This window comes from Cryptotermes secundus, unplaced genomic scaffold (genome assembly GCF_002891405.2).
Source record: "Cryptotermes secundus unplaced genomic scaffold, Csec_1.0 scaffold441, whole genome shotgun sequence".
Lineage (NCBI taxonomy): Eukaryota > Metazoa > Arthropoda > Insecta > Blattodea > Kalotermitidae > Cryptotermes > Cryptotermes secundus.
The window spans coordinates 1,248,795-1,272,675 of NW_019727400.1; the positions used below are offsets into that span (position 1 = coordinate 1,248,795).

The window sequence follows — 23,881 nt, forward strand, 5'->3', positions numbered from 1 at the left end:
TTATGTAATACCCGAAATGTATTCAAATTAGGAACCTCTTTTCCGAAATTGTCCTTTATATGCCCATAAATATATACTGAAGCAATAAATAAAAAAAAACACTTGCTATGCATGTCAATCTGCTTCTTGTCGATTTCTTGGGATTTCAACCTTGAAGACGGAGGCGGTATGTTCCAGTGAAACGTTTCTGACATGGCAACATATTTCATAAGACAGTACAATACTCAGTTGGTTAAATTAACGAATAAACTGCTTGCCAATCGCCCTTACTCGCTGTATGAGCCTTTCATTTCTGCTGTGACACGTAAGACCGCCGTTGCTGAAGTGGCGGTCTGTTTGCTGTAGCCTCAGTCACGTTCGGGATGTTTGTAATTCCAAGAAGGCAAAGTGATCGCCCGAAACGACTAAACAAGTGGATCGCCCCGTTTCCTGGATAACGGGATGACGCCATCTTGTCGTGCTATGTTCACATAAGGAGCGAGTGAACGTGTAAACTGGGTCGAATTGTATCCAGCGTGAACTAACCACGCGCCTCGCCCTACAAGGAACAGAAGCAAAGGGCGGTTTCTGCAGGACACATGAAAGGTGAGCGCGAGAGTGAGGTATCAATGAAATGGGTATGCTTTCTTCTTTCCACTGTCTTCCTACTCCTCTCTTCGGGTTAGCTCAGTCGGTATAGTGACAATCTACAGGCTGGACGACCCGGATTCGATTCCCGGCAGTGGAAGATTTCTCTCCACAGCGTCCATACAGGCTCTGAGGCCCACCCAACCTCCTATCCAATTGGTACTGGGGCTACAGCAAGTGTAAAGCTGGCCACCTCTTTCTAATGCCGAGGTCAAGAACGGTGGAGCTACACCTACACTCCTCCATACGTCTTCATGGCGTGGTGCTTATTAGTTAAGCACAGACACAACTTCACCTGTTGCACTCTTCCTCTCTTCCAGTGTTCTTATCGTCTTTCCTTTTTCATTCTTTATTTCTTCTTTGTTCAATTCTTTCTAACTTTTGATGCGTGAAGAGAAGAGTGGGATGAAGAGAAAATGGAGAAGGGGAAATAGTGAGAAACACTATAGTTTAAGGGGAGTCAAGTTTCATGTTTTGAAAATTCGCAGTCAGTGCCCGTTCGCCCTACGATAAAGCTACGTAATTGAGAGGGTAAAGTGTTGGGAAGTGAGGTAAAGTACAGGAAGCGGACTTTGATCTGAGCAGATGAAGAGATTAAAAGGGACTTTGTGTTTATGATCCAAATTTTAATCCACTATATAGCTTATGTTCATGTAATGCGTTACCGCTGTAAAATTCGTTGAAGTGGTAACGGGTAATTGCGCAATTTCAGAGCTTTCACTCACCATTACAAAACTTACATATATGAGAGCACATGTTGAATTCCTCGCATGCTTCAAATTTACACTGAAACTCGTTTTATATTTCATACAATGAACTGGACAAAGTAAGGTAGTAAAGTCATACATTTTTTCGCTGACTCTACAGCCCTCTTAGGCCCTGGTCTCTGTTTTTTTCAGTTTCATAATCATTTCTACAGACCGTAGGACTCCTTTGACGAGTGATCAGCTCGTCGCAAGGCATCTACTTCAACAAAGAATAAACACACACACATACCAAACATCCATGCCTTTTGTGGGATTGGAACCCACGATCCTGGCTTCCCAGCGAGTGAAGACAGTGCACGCCTTAGACCGCTCGGCTACCGTGACCGGCAGTGTATAAGAATAATATATAAGAATTCAGTTCGTACCTCACAGGAAACAGATCCGAACCCACGATCCCGGCTTCCGAGCGAGCGAAGACAGTACATGCCTCAGACCGCTCGGCTACCGTGACCAACTACTCTTAATTAATTATGCATCACGCCATGAAGGCGTATGAGGGAGTAGAGGTATTGCTCCTCATATTCTTAACCTCGACACTAGATGGCCGCTTTACCCCCAGGGGAAATAACACCCGATACCCATTCTGTAGGAGGTCGAGTGGGCCCCTGAGCCGGTCTGGACGCTGTGGAGAGGAGAGAAGAAGCTCTTATTCCTACAGAGAATCAAAACTCGATTCCTGGGTCCTCCATAGCCTAGTCTTTTAGCAGACTGAAACATCCTGCCTCCCTAATGACTTGGGTAGAGGGCTGAGTCATGACTATTAATACATCATTTGACAATGTAGTAAATTTCAATAAGCAATTGTGCACGACAGTGACAAATTTAAATTATCTTGACAATGAAGTTGAGGGCATGCCAATTCCAGTAATGGTTGCTGCTAGTCAATTCAGAACCCACCATCTTCCCGTTTTCTCTCACATAGTGTGAATGTTAATATATATCTAACTATAATTTTGCTTACGGCTTTCGTTGATACGAGCATGAAAGGTGACGTCTCAATTGGAGTGGAAAATTTAGATACCGTGTACTTGGAAACAAAGCGCAGAGGAGAATATTCGTAGCGAAGCAGAGGGAAGCATAGACAGTGCCCACAATTCGGTCTCTTAGTCGCCGGCTTCCCACCGCGATGTCCCAGGTTCGATCCCACGCCAGATTATCTTGGTTTTGAGGTGCATAATGTGGAACTGGGGCAGGTTCTCTCCTGGTATTCCAGTTTCCCCTGCCAAATTCTCGTTCCATCAACTACTCAACATCTCATCTGTCTTCTGGGGCTGGTACGATAGGCCCAGTGGTGGCTGACGTACCAAGTGGACTCCGGTTCACCCCACCCCACCCCACGAATTAAAGGAGAATGTAAGGGCAGAAAATTAAATTGGTCGTTTAACAGTTTGGGTGGCTGAATTGAGGTATAGTTGCGCGTATTTTTACGATCTCTTAATTGTTCAACTTCAAGCTCCAGCCACTTTATTCCGGGTAAGAAATATCCTCTGGACAAATTGGATAGAAATAGTAGATCCCAGAGCCAATCTAGACGGTGTCAAGGAGGGAACACACAATGTCCATGTCGCTACTACTTGCTTACTGTTTGCTTATTTAATGACGTTATCAAGATCCCTGATATCAGTAATTTATTGCAAAACATTTTGAAAGAAGTGGTCGTGACCTAGTTTCAAGTACTTGCCGGGAGGGACTGGGGATAACCACTAAATCTTATGTCAGGATATCTGGTCTCTGACAGAGAACTAAACCTGAGACTCCAAAATACGAAGCAGGAACGCTACTCAGTCAACCTGTGAAGTATAGTCCATGTCCTTTAACTGAATAGAACCCAAATTCTTTGGTCTTCCTGCCTGTAGTCTTGTCACTACATGAACTGCCATATCCGCAATGTTAACTGTTAACAACAAACATACGCAAGCTATCGGTGGGAAAGCCAAAAGGAAAGAGACCACTGGGAAGACCAAGGCGTAGGTTGACGAACAATGTTAAAATGGATCTTAGAGAGATAGGATAGGATGGTATGGATTGGATTGATCTGGCTCAGGATAGGTACCAGTGGGGGGCTCTTCTGGACACGGTAATGAACCTTCGGATTACAGAAAATGCTGGGAAGTTTTTGAGTAGCTGCACAATTGGCGGCTTCTTAAGAAGGGCTCAGCTCCATTAGAGAGTGAGTGAAGGTTTTGGTTAAAACAATGCTGACCAAAATAATGTAGCACTGTAGACGTCGAGGAAAGCGGAATTTAGGAAGACCACGCATGAGACGGACAGAAAAATCTGTGTAAGCTAGGATCGAATCTAAATTGCCTATACATTGTAAGAGAAAAAATGTGATTGAAACTAAACCCACCCACAGAATTTTAGTATTCATTACGAAATGTCCAAATGTTAAAGAACTTGACTGAACAGTTTCAGAAATGGGCCCCGCTGAATACTGAGAAATACAGTATGAACTGTGTTCAGGATGTAATTGTGACGGTATTCAAATCACGAACAAGCCGCTCTTCTCTGACCTACTCTTAACAAACCCACACAATTATTATTCCGAAGGCAGGAACGTCTCAGTGCTCTTGCTAAATATCCAGTTCAGACTCTGCCCATAGGCTTTAAGATCGCATAACTGTCACGAGCGATGTCAAGCAGTTCGTCGCTAAACAAGTTTTCGGATGTCTATAGTCTGTATTCTTTCACCTGGCCGTAATCAACAGAGCGAACAGTAGATTCGGTCGAATCCAGTAACTGAGACAGGGACTGCTGTAGTGTGTACAGAGTGATTCTCTCTCTAGGAAACCCAAACATTATCCAATAACCTCTTAAATTTTGTATGGTTCCCTATGAAAATTAACGTGTACATATTTTGTATGTTGCAAAACAAGATCTGCATAGAGCATATACTGAAAAAGGCCCCCTTCAAATTCCAAGCACGTTTGTATGCGAGTCTGCAAATTGGCGAAGACATCTGCTAATCGCAGCAACCTCCCGCCATATCGCGTCTTTGAGGGTGTCAGTTATTCTCAGCTTATTGCTGTATACATGACCCTTCTGTATACTCCACAAGAAGAAATCAGGTGGTGTGAGGTCTGGTGATCTTGGGGGCCACAGATTTTTCCGAAATTAATCGGTCGTCGAAATAACTTTCAGTTTCCTTCATACCTGGTTTAGTTACATGGCACGTTGCGCCATCTTGTTGAACGTAGCCTTCCGTTAATTTGCCATGTTAAATTATTAAAAAATTCACTGAAAATATTCAAGTACACTTCCGTGGTGATGATGTTAATTTTCATAGGGAACCATACAAAAATTAAAAGGAATTGAGGAATGTTTGGGTTTCCTAGTGAGAGAGTCACGCTGTATAACAGCTGTTGTTACAATGCGTCTCTCTCTCTCTCCATCCACCCTTCCCCACAATGTAGCTACAACCACTGCAAGCCTGTTACTTCTTACCATACTCTACTTGCGCAACAAAGTGGCCACGTCTAGAAAGACGGCCTGTATGTACAGCAAACCGATTTCAAATGGAATTCACATTAAACGAATGTCTGAAAATATATTTGCTACGTAGAGTATAGAATAAACCAAACCCAAGATTATGTGTCTTACACGAAAATACCTTAATGCGGACCGGAAACGACAGAAAAAATTAATTAAAATAAATTTTGCTTGATCTATATATACTGTTTGCCGGTCGCGGTAGCTGAGCGGTCTAAGGCATGTACTGTCTTCGCTCACTCGGAAGCCGGGACCGTGGGTTCGGATCTGTTTCCTGTGAGGTACGGACTGAATTCTTATATATTATTCTTATACACTGCCGGCCACGGTAGCCGCGCGGTCTAAGGCATATACTGTCTTCGCTCGCTTGGAAACCGGGATCGTGGGTTCGAATCCCACTCAGGGCATGGATGTTTAGTTTGTGTGTGTGTGCGTTTTTCTGTGTTTGTGTACAGGTGGAGGCCTTGCGACGAGCTGATCACCCGCTCAAGGGGTCCTACCGAATGTGTTAGATCTAGAAAAACCGAAGTGAACGGAGAAGTTTATGGATGTAGGCGTAGGCCCACTGGGGCTGTAGTGCCAAGGAGAAAGGAAATATATATACTATTTTGCACGTGTTGTATAATTAGTATAAGGAGGGTAATTTTTGTCATGTTTTTCTCACGCAATTACCATGGAAACAAAATGCAAAAATGATCTATCTAGCACACCATTTACGATATTTCAGTCCTTGTCAAAAAATACAATAAATCGGAAAATGCAGTGTATGTAGTCATGCTATGAATGATATTTAATCACGATCTTAATGTAAAGGAGAGGGAGGAAGGAAGGGGTTGAAGATTGGCAATGGAACGGACAAGAAGTGACAGAAAGGAATATGAGAGAGAGGAGGGAAGTGGATAGAGATAAGACATGCAAGTTGCGTATCAACTGAACAGATTTTCAGGTGAAGTTTCGACAGCATTACTGAAGTTCATATAACTTTGATCTCTGATATATATGACAGCAAAATGATCTACGATTTCGACACTTAGGGCCTGGTAGTTGGGTTTTTGGAATTTCTCTTTTCACATCAGTCCCTGTGACGTACTCCTTTTTTTTTTAGTTAATAATAATAATAATAATACACTCAAAATGTGAATAGCCGGGATAGCTCAGTCGGTATAGCGACGGGCTACGAATTGGAAAGCTGGGGTTCGATTTCCAGCATGTGGCAAGACTTTTGTACTCTCCACAGAGTCCAGACAGGTTCTGGAGCCCACCCAGCCTCCTATCTATTGGGTACCGGGGGCTCTCTCCCCTTGGACGTGAACCTGACCACTCACTTCCATCTAGTATCGAGGTCAAGAATGATGCAGCTATACCTCCACTCCCCCTTATGTCTTCGTCGCATAGTACTTAGTTAATTAAGCAAAGGACCGAAACTAGGAAACGTAGGAGGGACTGAGTGAAACCCAGAATATGTTATTCTTTAATTTATGTATACATTCAATTTTATTGGATCTGAAGATTCATGATCTGGTTCACAAAAGCCGTTTACTAGTCGTGATTCTTAGAAAAATCCAGTCCTCCTCCTCCCGTTCCATTTATTTCAGATTTTGATCCTTATTATTTTTTGTATCTGGGGCTTAATAATCCGGGTAAAATGTTAAAATTTGTCCGAAGTTTCGGAAAATATTATAGTCTGCCATTTATTCTCAACACGGCAACTGCGATGTTTGCTGAAACGTTTGACCGCCTCTAATGATTTATACATTTGAAACTCCGTATAAACTACGCCTACATGCTACATGTCCTGCTCATCTCATGCATTTGGCACCTGACGGACACCATGCGTTTGTGAGTGACGTGGAAAGAATAGATAACGGTGATACAAATTTTCTTTACCGCTTTTGGCGATCAGTCTCGCCTGGTCACGCTTCGTGTGAAGGGGCGAAACAAATACAAGATGGCGTCAGGCTTCAGAGCACTGCAACAACTGGTCCAAGTGACACAGTAGACCATATCTATACATCTGAGGAAAGCAAATCTAATCATTTCTCTTGTCTGATGGCTCTGTAATGCTGTGAGGACAGCTTTCAGGACTAGAATTCAGTACTGCGAATGTTTGTATGCCAGGACAAGCGGTTTGGAACTTTTGTAGTGGGTCACAGTTGCATTCTGTGCGAAACACAGCCCCTGTTTAGGACTTCAGGTTGTCACACCGGTGATTATCAGGAGTTCTATGTACTGGGGCATAAAGAAGGTGTAAAAAGGGTAAAGCTATCGCTGTAACAGGCCGTGGAGTTCCATAGGGTTCTGAGACGTCAAGGCCCCAACATTTTCTAGACAAAAGTCTCACAGATGGCGGTGAGGTTGTCAGACTTACGCGCCAGCCGCCCTTTATCCCCAGGAAGATTTCTGGTACTCATTTCTGCTAGAGGCTGAGTCGACTCTAGGGCTGGAAGGATTAACTCAAGTGAAAAATACAGTGACCTCGTCGAGAATCGAACCTGGTACCTTCCGGCCTGCAGCAAAGTACCTCAACCAACTACGCTACCATAAAGTCGTGTAGTCAATTGAAAGTCAAGAGATGTTTCCGAGAAACATGTCGCATCCTAGTTCAGAGTCGGAGAATAAACGAAACATGAAACCAACATGAAGCAGGTAGCAGAGATTTTTTTGCTATGTGCTTCATGCCCGTTTTATGTTTCGTTCATTCTCCGACCCTGAAGATGGAGGCGACATATTCCTTCGAAACATTGTTTAACTTTGAACAGGCTACACGGCCTTATAAGTCAGATGACAGAACACTTCTTTAGCGTCACTGTATGGAAGTGAGTGCTCTGGTTTAAGGCCCAGCCGATTTAACCTCGTGAGAGATCCCCCAGTACCCATCTGGTAACAGGTTATAGGGCCTCCGGAGCCGATCTGAGCGCTGTGGAGAAGAGAATACTTGTTATCTCTTCCGCTAATAGAATCAGGATTTATATTCACTTTGCCCTTAACTTAGTCTCTACCGGCTGAGTCATAGAGACCCAAGAATGAGTAGGCTGATTACAGCTTTGATTTCCGTGATATTTCTCAGTTCTTTCCAGTTAAATTTATGAAGTTACTTTCAAATAGTCCACGATCATTATCCTGTCTCTCAATCAGGACCTTGGTACGAAGTTTACAAATTTTCTCAAACAACGATGATTCTGTTTAATAATTATTAATGTATTGATCATTAAGAACCGGTTTACTAACGTCGCCGTTGTGGCTAAGCTACTGGATGGATGGCTGAATTATTTTGGTTTTATTCCCGGCTGTGGCAAAAGATACTTCCACATAGGCTCTAGAGCCCACACAGCATTCAGGGCACCGGCAGTTCTTTCCCAGGGAAAAAGCGTCCGGGGAGTGAAGCTGATCACTCACCTCCATCTAGTGCCGAGGTTAACAATGCGTGGAGCTACACCTCTACTCCCTCATACGTCTTTATGACGTGGTGTTTCATTAAGTAGAAAGATGACTGTGATCTTTCTTGCCTTTTTTATAGTAATTGTTATAATTTTAATAATTAATTTAATTGCCTTTAATTATGAAATGTACAGTTTAAAGCACAAGGTTTAAGAAGATTTATATTTCAATAAAGAAACTTAACAGGATCCACATAATAATAACATGAAGGTCCAAAACACACGTGGTCAGTCCAGAGCGCTACAGACGAGAGTGTCGCCCCACGCGGCCGCTTGGTTCACTAGCACTGGATATCTTTACTCATAGGTGTATTCTAAATGGTGAATGTACTATAGTTCATTTGTTTTCAAAAGGGAACTCTTTTGTTAAATATGGCTTATAGGTTGAGGTTCATGAGGGTAGAGGTCGTCAAGTGGGTGGGGTGAAAAGGAGAGTGAACAAGTACGGCACCTAATTCCCACACCCCCTTCTCATGTCCACAGGACATTTAGCGGACATTTTGTATCGGAGAGCGAGCTCCAGCCGTCGCCCGCAAACCACGATCTAATGTCCGGTATTATTAGCCTATGTTTTTTTTCCTTGGCACTACAGCCCCAGTGGGCCTAGGCCTACCTCCATGAACTTCTCCGTTCACTTTGGGTTTTCTAGATTCTAGACATTCGGTAGGACTCCTTGGGCGGGTGATCAGCTCGTCGCAGGGCCTCTACCTGTACACAAACATAGAAAAACGCACACACACAAACTAAACATCATCCATGCCCTGAGTGGGATTCGAACCCACGATCCCGGCTTCCGAGCGAGCGAAGACAGTGCAATTAGCCTATGTACCCGGTGGAATTAATTGTTCTGACTGATGTTTCTAGCGTAGTTTAATATATGATGCAGTACTTCCACAAGAAACGCAAAGCAAACACGTTATTTTTAGGGGCTACAACGATGCCCCTCCCAATATGCTTCATCTCTGAATAATAGATTTTGCTGAAATTTGGCATTAGCGGTCTGAACTAAATTTATGTAATTAATTTAATATTGTCACACGAATGTCTAATATAAACCATGCTTCACATGATCTCACAAAACATTACAAATTTCACTACAAGAAAATAGAATGTTATACAAGTTTTCAGGAAAACAAATATAGTTTTCTCTTCTCCAAAGCGTCCAGACTGATTCTGAGACCCACTTAAAAGGGTATCTGGAGGATCTTTCTCCGGTGATAAAGCGGATGGAACATGAAGCTGACCTCTCACCTCTATCTAATAATGAGGCTGCAAATGGTGGAGATATACACCCATTCCTCCCTACATCTTCATGTCATAGTCATTAATTGAAGTGAGCGACAGCTTTGCCTTTACGTTGCCTATTGTATCAAGCAGGGTTTTCATTAACATTTTCCATAAATACTTAATGAAAAGAGAAAGTAGAATATTTTCTGGTTTTCCAGGGTCATCGGCTGCGGAATTATAGGTACACTTTTTATCCCCAGGAATAGGGACACGCGTTAGTGTACTTGGTTGAGGCACTATGCTACAAGCCGGAAGGTCGCGGGATCGAATCCCGATGAGGTGGATTTTTTCAATTTACTTAATCCTCCCAGCCGCACTGTGACCCTGGGGTCGTCTCAGCCTCTAGCAGAAATGAGTAACAGGAATATTTTTCGGGGGTAAAGGGCGGCCGGCTCGTAAGGCTGACAACTCACCGCCGTCTGTGAGCCGATTTTCTAGAAAATGTGAGCGCCTCGACATCTCACAACTCCATGGGCTTTCACAGCCTGTTACAAGGATAGCTTTACCTTTTAATAATGTTTGTCTCCAATAATAGACAAGAGTCAGACAAAGAAAGAATATAATGCAAATAATTCACACTATTATCCGGGTTTCGACGCACTGGTAAAGCGACTGCACAAATGTATCAATGTTGGTGGAGGATATGTCGAGAAATAAAGTTTTTTTTTCCGCCAGGTTCGAATATCAAATTTTTTTACGTTTTATATCCATTTGTGACGTATTTACTGATTTTCCCTCGTAGAAGCCGGCTACCCATTTCCGTCTAATTCAGACGTTATAAATGGTGGAGCTAGGGCCGCGCCATAGCTCAAGCGGTTAGTCGCTGGCTTCCCACCGGGGCTGCCCGGGTTCGATCCCGGGTCTGGTCAAGTTGGATTTGTGGTGGACAAAGTGGCGCTGGGGCAGGTTTTCTCCGAGTACTTCGGTTTCCCCTGCCAATCTTCATTCCACCAACTGCTTCACAATCACCCTCACCTATCATCTGGGGCTGGTACAATAGGCCAGAAGTGGCCGCAGTACAAGGGACTTAGTCCCACCCCACTAGCAATAAAAAAGAATAAAAAATGGTGGAGCTATACCTTCGCTTCCACATGCGTCTTTATGGAGTGATAATTGAGCACAGTTCTCTGGTGGCGAAAGATGTTAGTTAAATTTTTGCGTAGGCTGTCCGGTATTGAAGCCAAACATGAAGAAACTGGTCAACAAGGCAAATACACGGATGTTCATTGATTATGCACTAACCAGCGACTTTCACGGTTCTTTTATTGCATTGTCAATAAGGACGTGGTTGCTGTTTGCTGCATATGGCGTCTGAACTTGACTTAGTGTCCGACAGAACTATTTCTGTGCTGTAGACTCCCATTTACAGAGTCCTCGTGGCATGTTTCCAACTCTATTGTTGCGAGTTCTACGAAATATTGACTTCCTCGTAATTAGGCACATTACAATTCCTGATATAATCATTGATTTAAGGAGAATGTCATGCATGCGTTACACATCACAGAATGAGGATCATTAGGTATCAATTGTACAGTATGCAGGAAGAAATATTTGTGGTATATTTAAATGAATGTTATAAATGCATGAGTAAGTGAAAAGAAAGGTAAAGCTATCCTTGTTACAGGCTATGAAGGACCATAGGGTTGTGAGACGTTGAGGCTCCCATATTTTCTAGACAATCAGCTCACAGATGGGAGTAAGGTTGTTAGCCTTAAGAGCCGGCCGCCTTTTACCCCAGGGATATTCCTGGTATCATTTCTGTTAGAGGTTGATTCGACCTCAGGGCCATAATGTAGCTGGAAGGATTAGGTAACTTAAAAAATTCAATAACCTCAATGGGAAACTAAACCGTGACCTACGTGGTCTGCCTTAAGCAACAATACAACTGTGTTTTCTGTACGTGGTCCGTGCCGAGAGGATATGAGAGAATACGGGAATGGGAATTGACCTCACTTGAGTTCCGAAGTTCCAAGGGAACAGCAGTGTGGCCAGAAGAAGAATTAGAAGACAGTGTGTGACGTCACATATGCTGTAGTACATCGATATTGGGACTGTGTAGTTCAGTGAGACTTTTACAGTTCCTATTTTATGAATCCGTTGCCAGGAGGCGGCTAGTGAAGACTAGTGGAAACAGTCTGACAATGTTAATTTGGAGTGATTGTAAATTGTGTAAATCAGCAGTAGTGTAACAATTATTTGTAGTTGGAACCTGTAGATGTTTAATAAATCCAATTACAAATCCGAACCCCGTCTTTAGTCACTAATACACACGACAATACATATTGTAACGTGTACAGCCGTTGCCATACAATAGACGAATAAACAACGGTGTTATGCAGTCCGTTTTTAGGCAACCGATCAGTAAATAGGTTCCCGAGACAATAAATACGAGCACAGCAATAGAGTTACTGTTCGAAGAGGTGTTTCCTACTCGGTCCGTTCAAAGTGGTTATAAGGAAGATAATTGGGGCGATCAAGTCAGTTGTCAGTTGAAAGTCAGCCTGTGAAGAGAAGATTAGGAGGTTAGTGTGAAATGGCTGCCAATCTGGGGGTTAGTTCACTTGACAGTTTGGTTCTGAACGGGAGACTATGGAGATGGAACTGACCACGTGAAGCTGAAGAATCTCCACTGTTAAGAGCCGTTGCCAGGGAACGGCTGTTGAAGACATAGTAGGCTGGTAAATAGGCTTAGCTGGTGCTGTGTGCTTTGTGAATTGTGGGGATTAGCGATTTATTGCAATTACTTGTAGCTCAGAGTGTGCAAGTGGTCAGTAAAACCAAGATACAATACATACTCTGTCTACAGTCACACACATAAAGCATGACAATATATATGACTGGAATTATCATGATTTAGGGATGTAAACGGGATGTATTCCTAAACAAATCTTAGTATACAAACAGCGAAGGAGAATAATTGCAAATCGCCAAATGTTGATGTAGGAAGATCTATACACATTTCGAGTGGAAGGGAGAGGCCATACATTGGCTTAATGAGTTATGATGACGGTGACTTTTGCTACAATCGCAATTGTGAAACTTTGGAAATGATCTAGCTTAACCTATTGGTTAACCTATAGATGCCAAAATCTATACGTTCTTACATCAAATAAAGATTTTGGAAATGTTTACAATATAATTTCGAGTTTTGAGTAAATATTTCGTTCCACTTTCAAATCCTTCTTGAAGGAAACTTATGATAACTACTTCGATCCTCAAGAATACTTTTTTCTCTGAATATGGAAACAACATTTTCCTCCAAAAACATCAGAAACCTCTTCTAACAATGCAATTCGTTAAATCTCAGGAAATATGATATACAATGTACCTGAAGAAGAAGGAATTGCCAGAATAAATACCTGCTGAGTTGAGCTGATATCAAGTTGCTGTGGGGACTGAATCGGGAAGGAGTCTTGTACATACTGCACACCAATCTTTCTCGACAAGCTTCTTCGTTAAACCCAAGTTGCACGAACACGTTGTCCATCTTCTGCAGCATTGGACTGTAGAAAGGATCATACGTCACCTGTACAGTAGTGCCCTCAGTAGCGGGCCTCGGAGTCAAGGCTTTCAGCTTCAGTGACTGCTCTTGTTCCCTCAAAAACTGTTGGTACTTTTGTTGTTCCAAAAGTAACTGCTGATATTTTTGTTGTTGCTGTTGTTGTAATTTTGTTTGTTTATTCTCAGCTACAGCTGTTGGATCTACGACTTGAATTACTCTTTGTTGTTGTATTAAATTACCATTTCCAAAGTTGTTGCTTTGTTGTTTCTGACTTTGTTGATGAAGCAGCTGTAACGGTTGATGTTTCTGCACGAATTGTTGTTGGTTGTTGAGATAAGGAGGTGGTTGTGGTGGGGAGATGATATTTGGATCAAACTTGGCAGGAGTTTGTTGTTTTGGCGGAAGGAATATACTAGGTTCGGTGACAGGGAGTGCACTTCTCGACACCCTCTGGTCCTCCAGATATTGAGTGTACGCATTGTATGCCAGAGATTGGGGATGAGAACCAAGGGCTGCTGCAGGGACATGAAATAAGCCCTTAGACATGAGCCCCCAACTTTCCAGTTCGTTTTCCTGTGCGGGGGTCAGATACTCATTACGGTTGGAGATATATTCCGGGCCGGTGGAGTCCCAACTGCTGGGACCGTAGTGAGAAGATGGTGGTGGCCCGTGGTCCAAATGGACACTATGGTCCACGTGGACAGGAACCGGAACCGGAACATGGTGATGATGATGTGCGATCTGAAACACAAAACATTATTTTGTTTTATGATATTTTATAAGCTGATTCACTTTCTGGTAACACCGCAATTTTAATGTACCCGAGCGGTCTAAGGCATGTACTGTCTTCACTCGCTCGGAAGTCGTGATCGTGGGTTCGGATCTGTTTCCTGTGAGGTACGAACTGAATTCTTATATATTATTCTTATACACTGCCGGTCACGGTAGCCGAGCGGTCTAAGGCATGCACTGTCTTCGCTCGCTCGGAAGCCGGGATCGTGGGTTCGGATCTGTTTCCTGTGAGGTACGAACTGAATTCTTATATATTATTCTTATACACTGCCGGTCACGGTATCCGAGCGGTCTAAGGCACGTACTGTCTTCGTTCGCCCTGAAGCCGGGATCGTGGGTTCGGATCTGTTTCCTGTGAGGTACGGACTGAATTCTTATATATTATTCTTATACACTGCCGGTCACAGTAGCCGAGCGGTCTGAGGCATGTACTGTCTTCGCTCGCTCTGGAGTCGGGATCGTGGGTTCGGATCGGCTTCCTGTGAGGTACGAACTGAATTCTTATATATTATTCTTATACACTGCCGGTCACGGTAGCCGAGCGGTCTAAGGCACGTACTGTCTTCGTTCGCCCTGAAGCCGGGATCGTGGGTTCGGATCTGTTTCCTGTGAGGTACGAACTGAATTCTTATATATTATTCTTATACACTGCCGGTCACGGTAGCCGAGCGGTCTAAGGCACGTACTGTCTTCGTTCGCCCTGAAGCCGGGATCGTGGGTTCGGATCTGTTTCCTGTGAGGTACGAACTGAATTCTTATATATTATTCTTATACACTGCCGGTCACGGTAGCCGAGCGGTCTAAGGCACGTACTGTCTTCGTTCGCCCTGAAGCCGGGATCGTGGGTTCGGATCTGTTTCCTGTGAGGTACGGACTGAATTCTTATATATTATTCTTATACTCTGCCGGTCACAGTAGCCGAGCGGTCTAAGGCATGTACTGCCTTCGCTCGCTCGGAAGCCGGGATCGTGGGTTCGGATCACACACAAGGCATGAATGTTTGGTGTATGTATGCGTTTATTGTGTGTTTGTGTTGTCCTTTGTTTAGGTAGCGGCATTGCGACCAGCTGATCACCCGTCCAAGGAGTCCTACCATCTGTAAAATGATCAGTGAAGCTGAGAAATCAGCCCTGTGCTCCAAAGTGGGAGCGAGAGAAATAATATGTTCAAAGTCTAGCAGGAAATAATAAAAAATGAATGTCTCTCCATGTTGGGAGTTGTGAGGGTGGTTAGAAAATCCCTGACTTTAAAGCAATACGATACCGCAACCGTTCAGGAAGAAGTAAAAATTAATATGGAGACAATTACAAAACGAGGGATTTATAAATTTTCTTTCACAGAAATTGAAAATATATAAAATTTAATGAGTTGAGATATTGATTGCGATTATGTTAATATGAATACTGATTTCTTTCGTTTAATGCTTGAAAACGGTTACAATCGAGACCAAAAGGCCGTTGATTCAAAGCTTATCACAAATTATAAGACTGAATATTCATAAACACATCTCATTTACATTTCATGATACAAAGTACGTCTGGAAATCTTAATCTGTTCTGTGTTCTGTTCTATATCACGCGTTCTTCTTTGCACATTGTGACGGTTATAAAGCAGTATTTATTTCGGCGTAAGGATATGAACGAATGTTGTTGCCTGATATCATTTAAAGTGCATTCGCAATACAAAATTTCGTCAAAATCTGTCTAGAACAGTCTATGTTCTGGGCTATAACGCCGTATAATCTGTTAAAACTCGATCGACGTTTCGGAGGAATATGCTATTTCCATTTTCGGAAACGAGGAATAAGCCAAGCAGGCTCTGGTTCTGCTGGGACAGCAGCCATTCTGACTGAGTTTTCTTACAGTTTTCCTCAGTACTTCTAGGCAAATGCAGAGACACTACTCGACTAGGCCAACACCGCTTTCTTCCAGAACCTTCTCAATTTATCGCATGTTACTCATCCTATATTTTCACACTGTATTGTCAAGCTATTCATAGCGTCGTGAAATGAGCAACACAGAAGAGCATTAATATGAATATCTTGATTGTCGCATGCTCTTTTTCCGTTTACTGGCACGTGCAGCTCAGTCAGTGTAGTGATTAGGCTACGGGTTGCACAAGCTATGAGCAGGAGTTCGATTCGTGGTAAGGGAAAATTTTTCCCTTCTCCACAATGCCCAGACCGGCTCTGGGGCCCACCGAGCCACTTGTCCAGTGGGTACCAGGGGGTCTTTCCCCTGGAGTACAGTGGCAGGGCGCGTGAAACTGACCACTCGCCTCCATCCAGTACCGAGATAAAGAATAGCCCCCCACATGTTTTCATGACGTCATAATTAATTAATTAAACACAGGAGTGCCTTTATTTCATTGGGAAGTTTGTTCGCCCCTGAATGCATGCACGCCTTGTTACAGAACGCTTGAACCGAAGCGCAAAGCTGTAAGACCTGTTTGCAAATCAAACTCGGGTCCCTTATTGCCACTGTCGAGGCGTCTAATAGTAGGTTGCAAGATCAAACATCCGGGTGCTGCGGAAACCCAGCTCACATACTAGCGACAACCACTCCAATCTTAACACGTTCACGCTGGTAGCAGTGACGTCAAACCAGCGCATCTATTTCGCTTTCAGACGTCCCCAAATTGGAGCATGGTATCAGCGGCTGCTGCTTGTGAATCGGTGCATACCGGGGTACAAAGGATGCTTATGTCTTAGTAATATGCTCCTATCTAAAGTAGAGACACACGCAGACTCTGTCCTTCTATAGAAATCAGCCGTCACTCAACTGTTCAAGGAATGCTCCAACCTTTATGGGATCTGAAGGTTCATTACCGTGTTCACAAGATCCCTCCACTGGTCTCTATCCTTACACAATATTTCTTGATATCATCCCTTCCTCCAGGCCTCCCAGCCCACTCCTCTCCAGTGTCAAAACTGAAATACTTCTGGAAATCTTTATCTATTTTCCTTTCTTTAAGATCACCTCTGTGGTCTAGTGGTCAGCGTTTCTGGCTACAGATCTAGAGGTCCTGGTTTTGATTCCCGGTGCTATCAAATTTTCTGAGAACGGGGTTCACTCAGCCTCGTGAGGATAATTAAGGAACTATTTCAAGAAAATAGAGGCTCCAATCCAGAAAACTGAAATTAACGACTGTGGGGATCCATTGAGCTGACCATGTGACACCCTCTAATCACAAAAGTTGACACTAACATCGCCAACAAGCGGCGGTCGCTGGGTCGGTATAGTTGGCTTACAGACTCAAGTCACGGAGTGTGTGTTTTGTTTCATTTGTTTAAAGAAAGAAATTAAAGTAGGCTCACAAGGTCACATTACTGTGTCCTCGTGTCTGTCCCATTAACAACCCGGGATAATGGAACCAGACGAGATAACCGTTGTTAGTGTTCCTCCTTGTTTTAAATCCTTGTAGACAAGGAACATGGAAACTTAACCAATGTGTACAAAGCACAAATACTCTAATACTGAAGCCAGTAGAGTCTATTGAGATGTTCATGTGTGCAATTGGATAACTTCGCACTTCCGAAAGGATGTCACAGAGAAACCTATAGTCCCACTTACTATAGGTCAGTGTGTCTAGCGCCTTCCGTCTATTGCATGTGTCGCAGCTCACGTCCGGGGAATGTAAACATGTTAGTGATGTAAACTAAGTTACGCTGTGTTCATTACAATCAAGCTAGACACCAATATAGTGGTCTTAACAAACATGATAATCAGGGACGGAAATACGGGGTAGACGCACACAGGGACGCCTACTAAACTCCATAGCGCTTCTTTAACGAATCTATTTCCATTGCCTTAAGAGTTCATAACAGCGATGTAAGCAGGAAGGAATTCACTAACCTGCATTACAATAATTACGTCCATGGTTTATGCTAACCGTCTTAGAGTGTATACACTTTTTCACCTTATTCTTCACTTCCACACTACATGTTTCAGCACTAATGTGCCATCCTCAGGTGTCTTTATGCACGTTAAACTATTGTACTGTATGCCATGATGTCATCATTCTAAAATGACTAAAATCTGTATTCGTCATTTTAGAACGAAGACACCATGGCATGCAGTACAATAGTTTAACGTGCATAAAGACACCTGAGGATGGCACATTAGTGCTGAAACATGTAGTGTGGAAGTGAAGAATAAGGTGAAAAAGTGTATACACTCTAAGACGGTTAGCATAAACCATGGACGTAATTATTGTAATGCAGGTTAGTGAATTCCTTCCTGCTTACATCGCTGTTATGAACTCTTAAGGCAATGGAAATAGCTTCGTTAAAGAAGCGCTATGGAGTTTAGTAGGCGTCCCTGTGTGCGTCTACCCCGTATTTCCGTCCCTGATTATCATGTTTGTTAAGACCACTATATTGGTGTCTAGCTTGATTGTAATGAACACAGCGTAACTTAGTTTACATCACTAACATGTTTACATTCCCCGGACGTGAGCTGCGACACATGCAATAGACGGAAGGCGCTAGACACACTGACCTATAGTAAGTGGGACTATAGGTTTCTCTGTGACATCCTTTCGGAAGTGCGAAGTTATCCAATTGCACACATGAACATCTCAATAGACTCTACTGGCTTCAGTATTAGAGTATTTGTGCTTTGTACACATTGGTTAAGTTTCCATGTTCCTTGTCTACAAGGATTTAAAACAAGGAGGAACAGTTACGTGAGTATATGTCTCACACACACACAAACACATCCGTTAACACGACAAAAACATTAACCCGGATTAAGTAACGTAAGAGTTTCAGTTTTCCATGTCCTTAAATAAGCCCCATGCCTTAAAGATGTATGAGAGAGTGGAGGTAGGAATAAGTAACTCCATGGAGCTGAGCCTTTCTTGAGAAACCGTCAATTGTGAAGCTACTAAAAAATTTCTGAACGTTTTATGGAACCCAAAGGTTCATTACCGTGTTCACTGGTGCCTTATGCTAAACCAGATTTATCAAATCTCATCCTATATATCTAAGACCAATTTTAATATTATTCTTCCACCTAATACTGTATCTTCGGAATGGAGTGAAATTATAGTTCCAAGACTTTAACCTCGTCATTAAATGGAAGTGAGTGGTCAACTTCACAACCCCGATGCTTTAATACCAGAGGAAATAGTCCTCGAAAATCATTTGTCAGGGGGCCCACTGGCCTCCAGTGGGCGCTATGGCTGTTCCGGAGAAGTGAAAAATCTTTTATTCTTGTCGTGAATCGAACACCGATTCTTCTTTTGTCCACCCTACATTCTAGAAACTCTACCGACTATATTACAGCAAACCCTCGCTAATCCGGCTTCATTTGGATTTAAGCGATAATCCGGATTAATGAAACAAGGATAGCCCCAAAAGACAAAATAATCTTGGAAAACAAATAATTGAAAAAATTAACAATATAGTTAGTGCCGATGAAAATAAATAAAAAAAATATCAGCAATTTATTTCTCTGTTAGAAGCTGAACTCCATAGTCTGCTTCATCCAGCTGAAGCAAATCTTGGATATTGTCTTGCGTGGTTTTGGTCTCTCCAGTTGCCCTCAACACATAATGACAATCCCTCTCGCTCTTAAACCCCACATGTGTTTTAAAGAACGTCCTCAGCTGTGAACAGAACTTCTCAGTCTTCATATTTCGACCCGGATTATCCGACTTACTTACTTACTTACTCATGGAGCTGAGCCCTTCTGGAGGAGCCGCCAATTCTGGCGCTACTCAAGAATTTCTCAGCATTTTATGGAAACCGAATGTTCATTACCGTGTTCACAAGAGTCTTCCACTGGTCCCTACCCTGAGCCAGATCTATCCAATCTATACCAGCCCATCCTATCTCTCTAAGATCCATTCTAATATTGTCCACCCACCGACTCCTTGGTCTTCCCAGTGGTCTCTTTCTTTCTGGCTTTCCCACCAATATCCTATACGCATTCATCGTCTTCCCCATTCGTGCTACATGCCCTGCCCGCCTCATCCTCCTTCACTTCATCATTCTTATTAAACTTGAAGAAGAGTACAAGTTATGAAGCTCCTCATTATGTAGTTTTCTCCAACCTCCTGTCACTTCATTCCTCTTCGGTCCTGATATTCTCCTCAACACCCTGTTCTCAAACACCCTCAGTCTACGTTCCTCCTTTAATGTCAGAGACCAAATTTCACACCCATACAGAACCACAGGCAAAATTATAATTTTGTATACTCTAATTTTTATGTTTTTGGACAGCAGATGAGAAGACAAAATGTTCTGGACTGAATCGTAGCAAGCATTACCCGAGTTCAGTCTCATCTTAATTTCCTCCTGAATCAGGGTTCGATCTGTTTTTGTTGTTCCCAAATATCTTAACTCTGCCACATTTTCAAAACATCTGTTTCCTATCTTTATGTCATGATTTTGCCCTGCATTTTGGTGACGAGACAGTAACATATACTTAGTTTTCTCTGTGTTTACTTCTAGACCAACCTCTTTACTTGCGTCAATTAAAGTTTGTGTGTTTTTCTTTATGGTATCTACATTATCACCCAGTAGATTCACATCATCGGCATAGACCAACAGCTGATGTGTCCCTTTTAATTTTAGTCCCACCTGGTTTCCCTGGACCTTCCTAATGGCATATTCTAAAGCAAAGTCGAAAAGGGGTGACGATAAAGCATCTCCTTGTTTCAGACCATTCTGGATAGGAAATCTATCAGACCAATGTTTAACTACACGGACTTTACTATACTTTTCATTTAAACACATTTTAATCAACCTAAGTAGTTTCATGGGTATCCCAAACTCTCTCAGAATACTGTACAATACTTCCCTCCTAACTGAATCATAGGCTTTCTTGAAGTCTATGAATAGCTGATGTACTGTCTTATCGTACTCCCATTTTTTCTCCAATATTTGACGAATGCAAAAGATCTGATCTGTCGTTGATCTGTTACGTCGAAACCGACACTGATGCTCCCCAATAATTTCATCTATATATGAACTTAACCTTGAAAGAAGGTTATTGATTAAAATTTTGTATGAAGTTGATAACAGTGATATCCCCCAGTAATTACTACAGTCAGTTTTATCACCCTTCTTGTGAACCGGTACAATAATAGACTCCTTCCACTGATCAGGCAATTTTTTCTTATGCCAAATAGAAGTAATTAGATTGTGGATATTAGAACGTAATATTTCGCCTCCTGCTTGAATAAGTTCTGCCGGAATTTGATCACTACCTGGCGATTTATACCGTTTCAATTTTGCAATAGCACTTTCAACCTCAAAAGGGCTAGGATCAGGTACTAACGGCACAGCTGTATTGATTTCTGTCTGCCTAACATCACTGACCCTATGTACATTCAGTAACTGAGAGATCCGACATCCGAATTAACTACAACCGGATTAGACAGGATTTATTATATATACCAGATTTTGCAATAAGGTTATCATCAATTTGATAATTGTTTTTTTTTCTACTACTAATTTAAACTAGAAACAATATGAAATAAACCGTACGAAATTTTTCTCGATTTTTAGATTTACAATTCCTTCCAGCCGCACTATGGCCCTGGGTTCGACTCAGCCTCTAACAGAAATGAGTACCAGGAATCTTCCTGGGAGGTACAGGGCGGCCTACGAGTAAGGCTGACAACCTTACCGCCATCTGTGAGCCGATGTTCTAGAAAATGTGGGAGCCTCGACGTCTCTAAACCCTATGGGTCTTCACAGCCTGTTACAGGGATAGCTTCACATTTTTACCTTTCACCTTTACTTAAATAAATTAAAACCACTGTGTTGTACCGACCGTGTTTGTTTACGATTTTAGTACTGTAACATAGATGGCCAGAGCAGTGAACACCCCGCGACCGAATACACACAAGACAACAATAGAAGTGTTGTCCCAGGGAGTAATGTTATTGCGCGTTGCTAGGAACAGCGCACCAATGAAAACGTTGACTAGGAATCACGTCACTTCTTTTCTGTGTGCTCTTTCTTATGCAACAATAGAACTGGGTTTTCTGTGCGTGGTCCGTGCCGAGCCTATATAAGAAACGGTGAAGTCTATTCGAGGGGATTGGTCCCGAAGACGAAGTTGAAGGCAGTTCAGCAGTTGATGTGTTAACCTTGAGAGTGTTATAATTGTTTTGTGTCATACATACAGTAATCTTGAAAGTGTACTAACGAATTGTAGTTATGACGTGTGAAAATATCCAATAAAACGAGTTATAAAATCCGAATCCATTATTTATTGTCGCCTTATCAGAATACTCGTGGAAATATTACTTAGAAAAGAGGCAGAGATTATTTCACTAACGTGCATTAGTCAATTGTTTGTTGTAATGAAAATTCTGAGTGTTTCAAGTGAAATTGGAATTGAATTCCTAAATCTTTATTATCCTCATGCTTCAGAAGGTTGTGAGGGTGTGAGCGAGAGTAAATTGGCTCAGTAGGCTTACAGGGCCTGTGAACTGCCGCCCTTCTTCTGAAAGTTTCAGTCATTACGCCTGACCCGGCTTACCTGATGATGATGATGATGGAACTTGGTGTGCGCCGCGTGGTAAAACGCACAGAACTTGAAGATATGTGCGAAGGCTGGGAAGAGGAAGAGAAGCAGCTTCAGAAATAGCTTCTTTGCCGTCCCGACACCAAGGAGAACAGGAAGCACGAACATCAATTTCACCTTGATCAACTTTATCACCATCATTAACGCAAAGAAGGCCATCAACAGCTTCTGTTTCTCTAGAAAGATATGAATCAATATAATTATTTAAGATTTGAGGTTTTCACGGCGGTGACTATGAAGAACGCCTTCTTCTGGAATGTGGCTCCAGCCGCCTGTTCAAGCTGGTTTCTTGCTCTTGAATTTTTTAATCCTGAAAATGGAGGCGATACTTTCCTCCGAAACGTCGTTTCACACAAAATCTACTCGGCGCCACATCAAAGAAGACGGCATTCTTCAATATAATTATTGACTTAGAAGTAAATATGATATACCTAAAATATCTTTCAGGGTTCTTCGACATCTGATGATCACATGTCTGTCTGTCAATGGTTTTACAGTCTTTGTGGATCTTGGCCGTTTTCTTTTTCAGTTTTTAATCTATACACAGCCAGTAGGACTTCTAGAATGGGGGATCAGCCCGTCGCAAGGCCGCTACCTACACACAGAACAACTTAAACAAACAATAAACACAAACAAACATCCATGCCTCTTTTGGGATTCGATCACACGACCCAAGTTTTCGAGCAGGCGAAAATACTTCATGCCTAAGACCGCGCGGCCACTTTGATCGGACAGATAGTGACGTAGTAGGCATAAAAATGTAATGTTGTACCTTTGCTTTATTAATTAAGCACTGTGGCATGAAGATGTATGGGGAAGTAGAGGTATAGCTCCACTACTTTTAACTCGATACTAGATGGTGGTGAGCGATCAGCTTCACGCCTCAGGCAGTGTGCTCCCGGTAGATACAAAGCTGTGTGGGTCCGGAGACAGGACGCTAGCAGAGGAATAGCCATTCTTTAGATCTGTTACCTAGCAACGACTAGTGAAAACAGTTACAGAAGACTTTATTTGTGTGTTATAATTACGGTATTCTTGAATGTCTTATAATTATTTGCAGTTGTGAGTAGTGAATATCCAATAAACAGACTCACTGATCCAAACCCCGTCTACTAGTCACAAATACACGTGCCAATATTTTGGGCCATAATTGAATTCTATAGTATATTGGTTGTCTTATACCAGAACAAAAGAGATGTAATTATATTGAAATTACTTAACAAAAGTTAATGAAAAAGAACCGTGTAATTTGTGAACTGAAATTAAAATGTGCACTTAGGCGAAATGAGGGATTTTAATATGCTCCGAAGCTCTGCGCAACATTAGCCATTTCAGTGAAATACATTAGTTTTGCGCCGTTACGTCACCCAAGCAGTACAACAAATGAAATTCCTGGTTGCCGGTAATGACCGGCCAAATTACTTCAAGTTTAGAAAC

At 42.4% G+C, this 23,881-nt stretch overlaps 1 protein-coding gene across 1 annotated transcript in view; it reads right to left on the reverse strand.

Annotated features, from left to right (window-relative positions):
• The window catches only part of LOC111864687, a 32,626-nt gene that overhangs the window by 2,127 nt on the left and 6,618 nt on the right, over window positions 1–23,881 (reverse strand). The window contains 2 exon segments of the mRNA XM_033751536.1: window positions 12,967–13,850; window positions 22,400–22,620. Coding sequence (XP_033607427.1) covers window positions 12,967–13,850; window positions 22,400–22,620 — 1,105 coding nt within the window.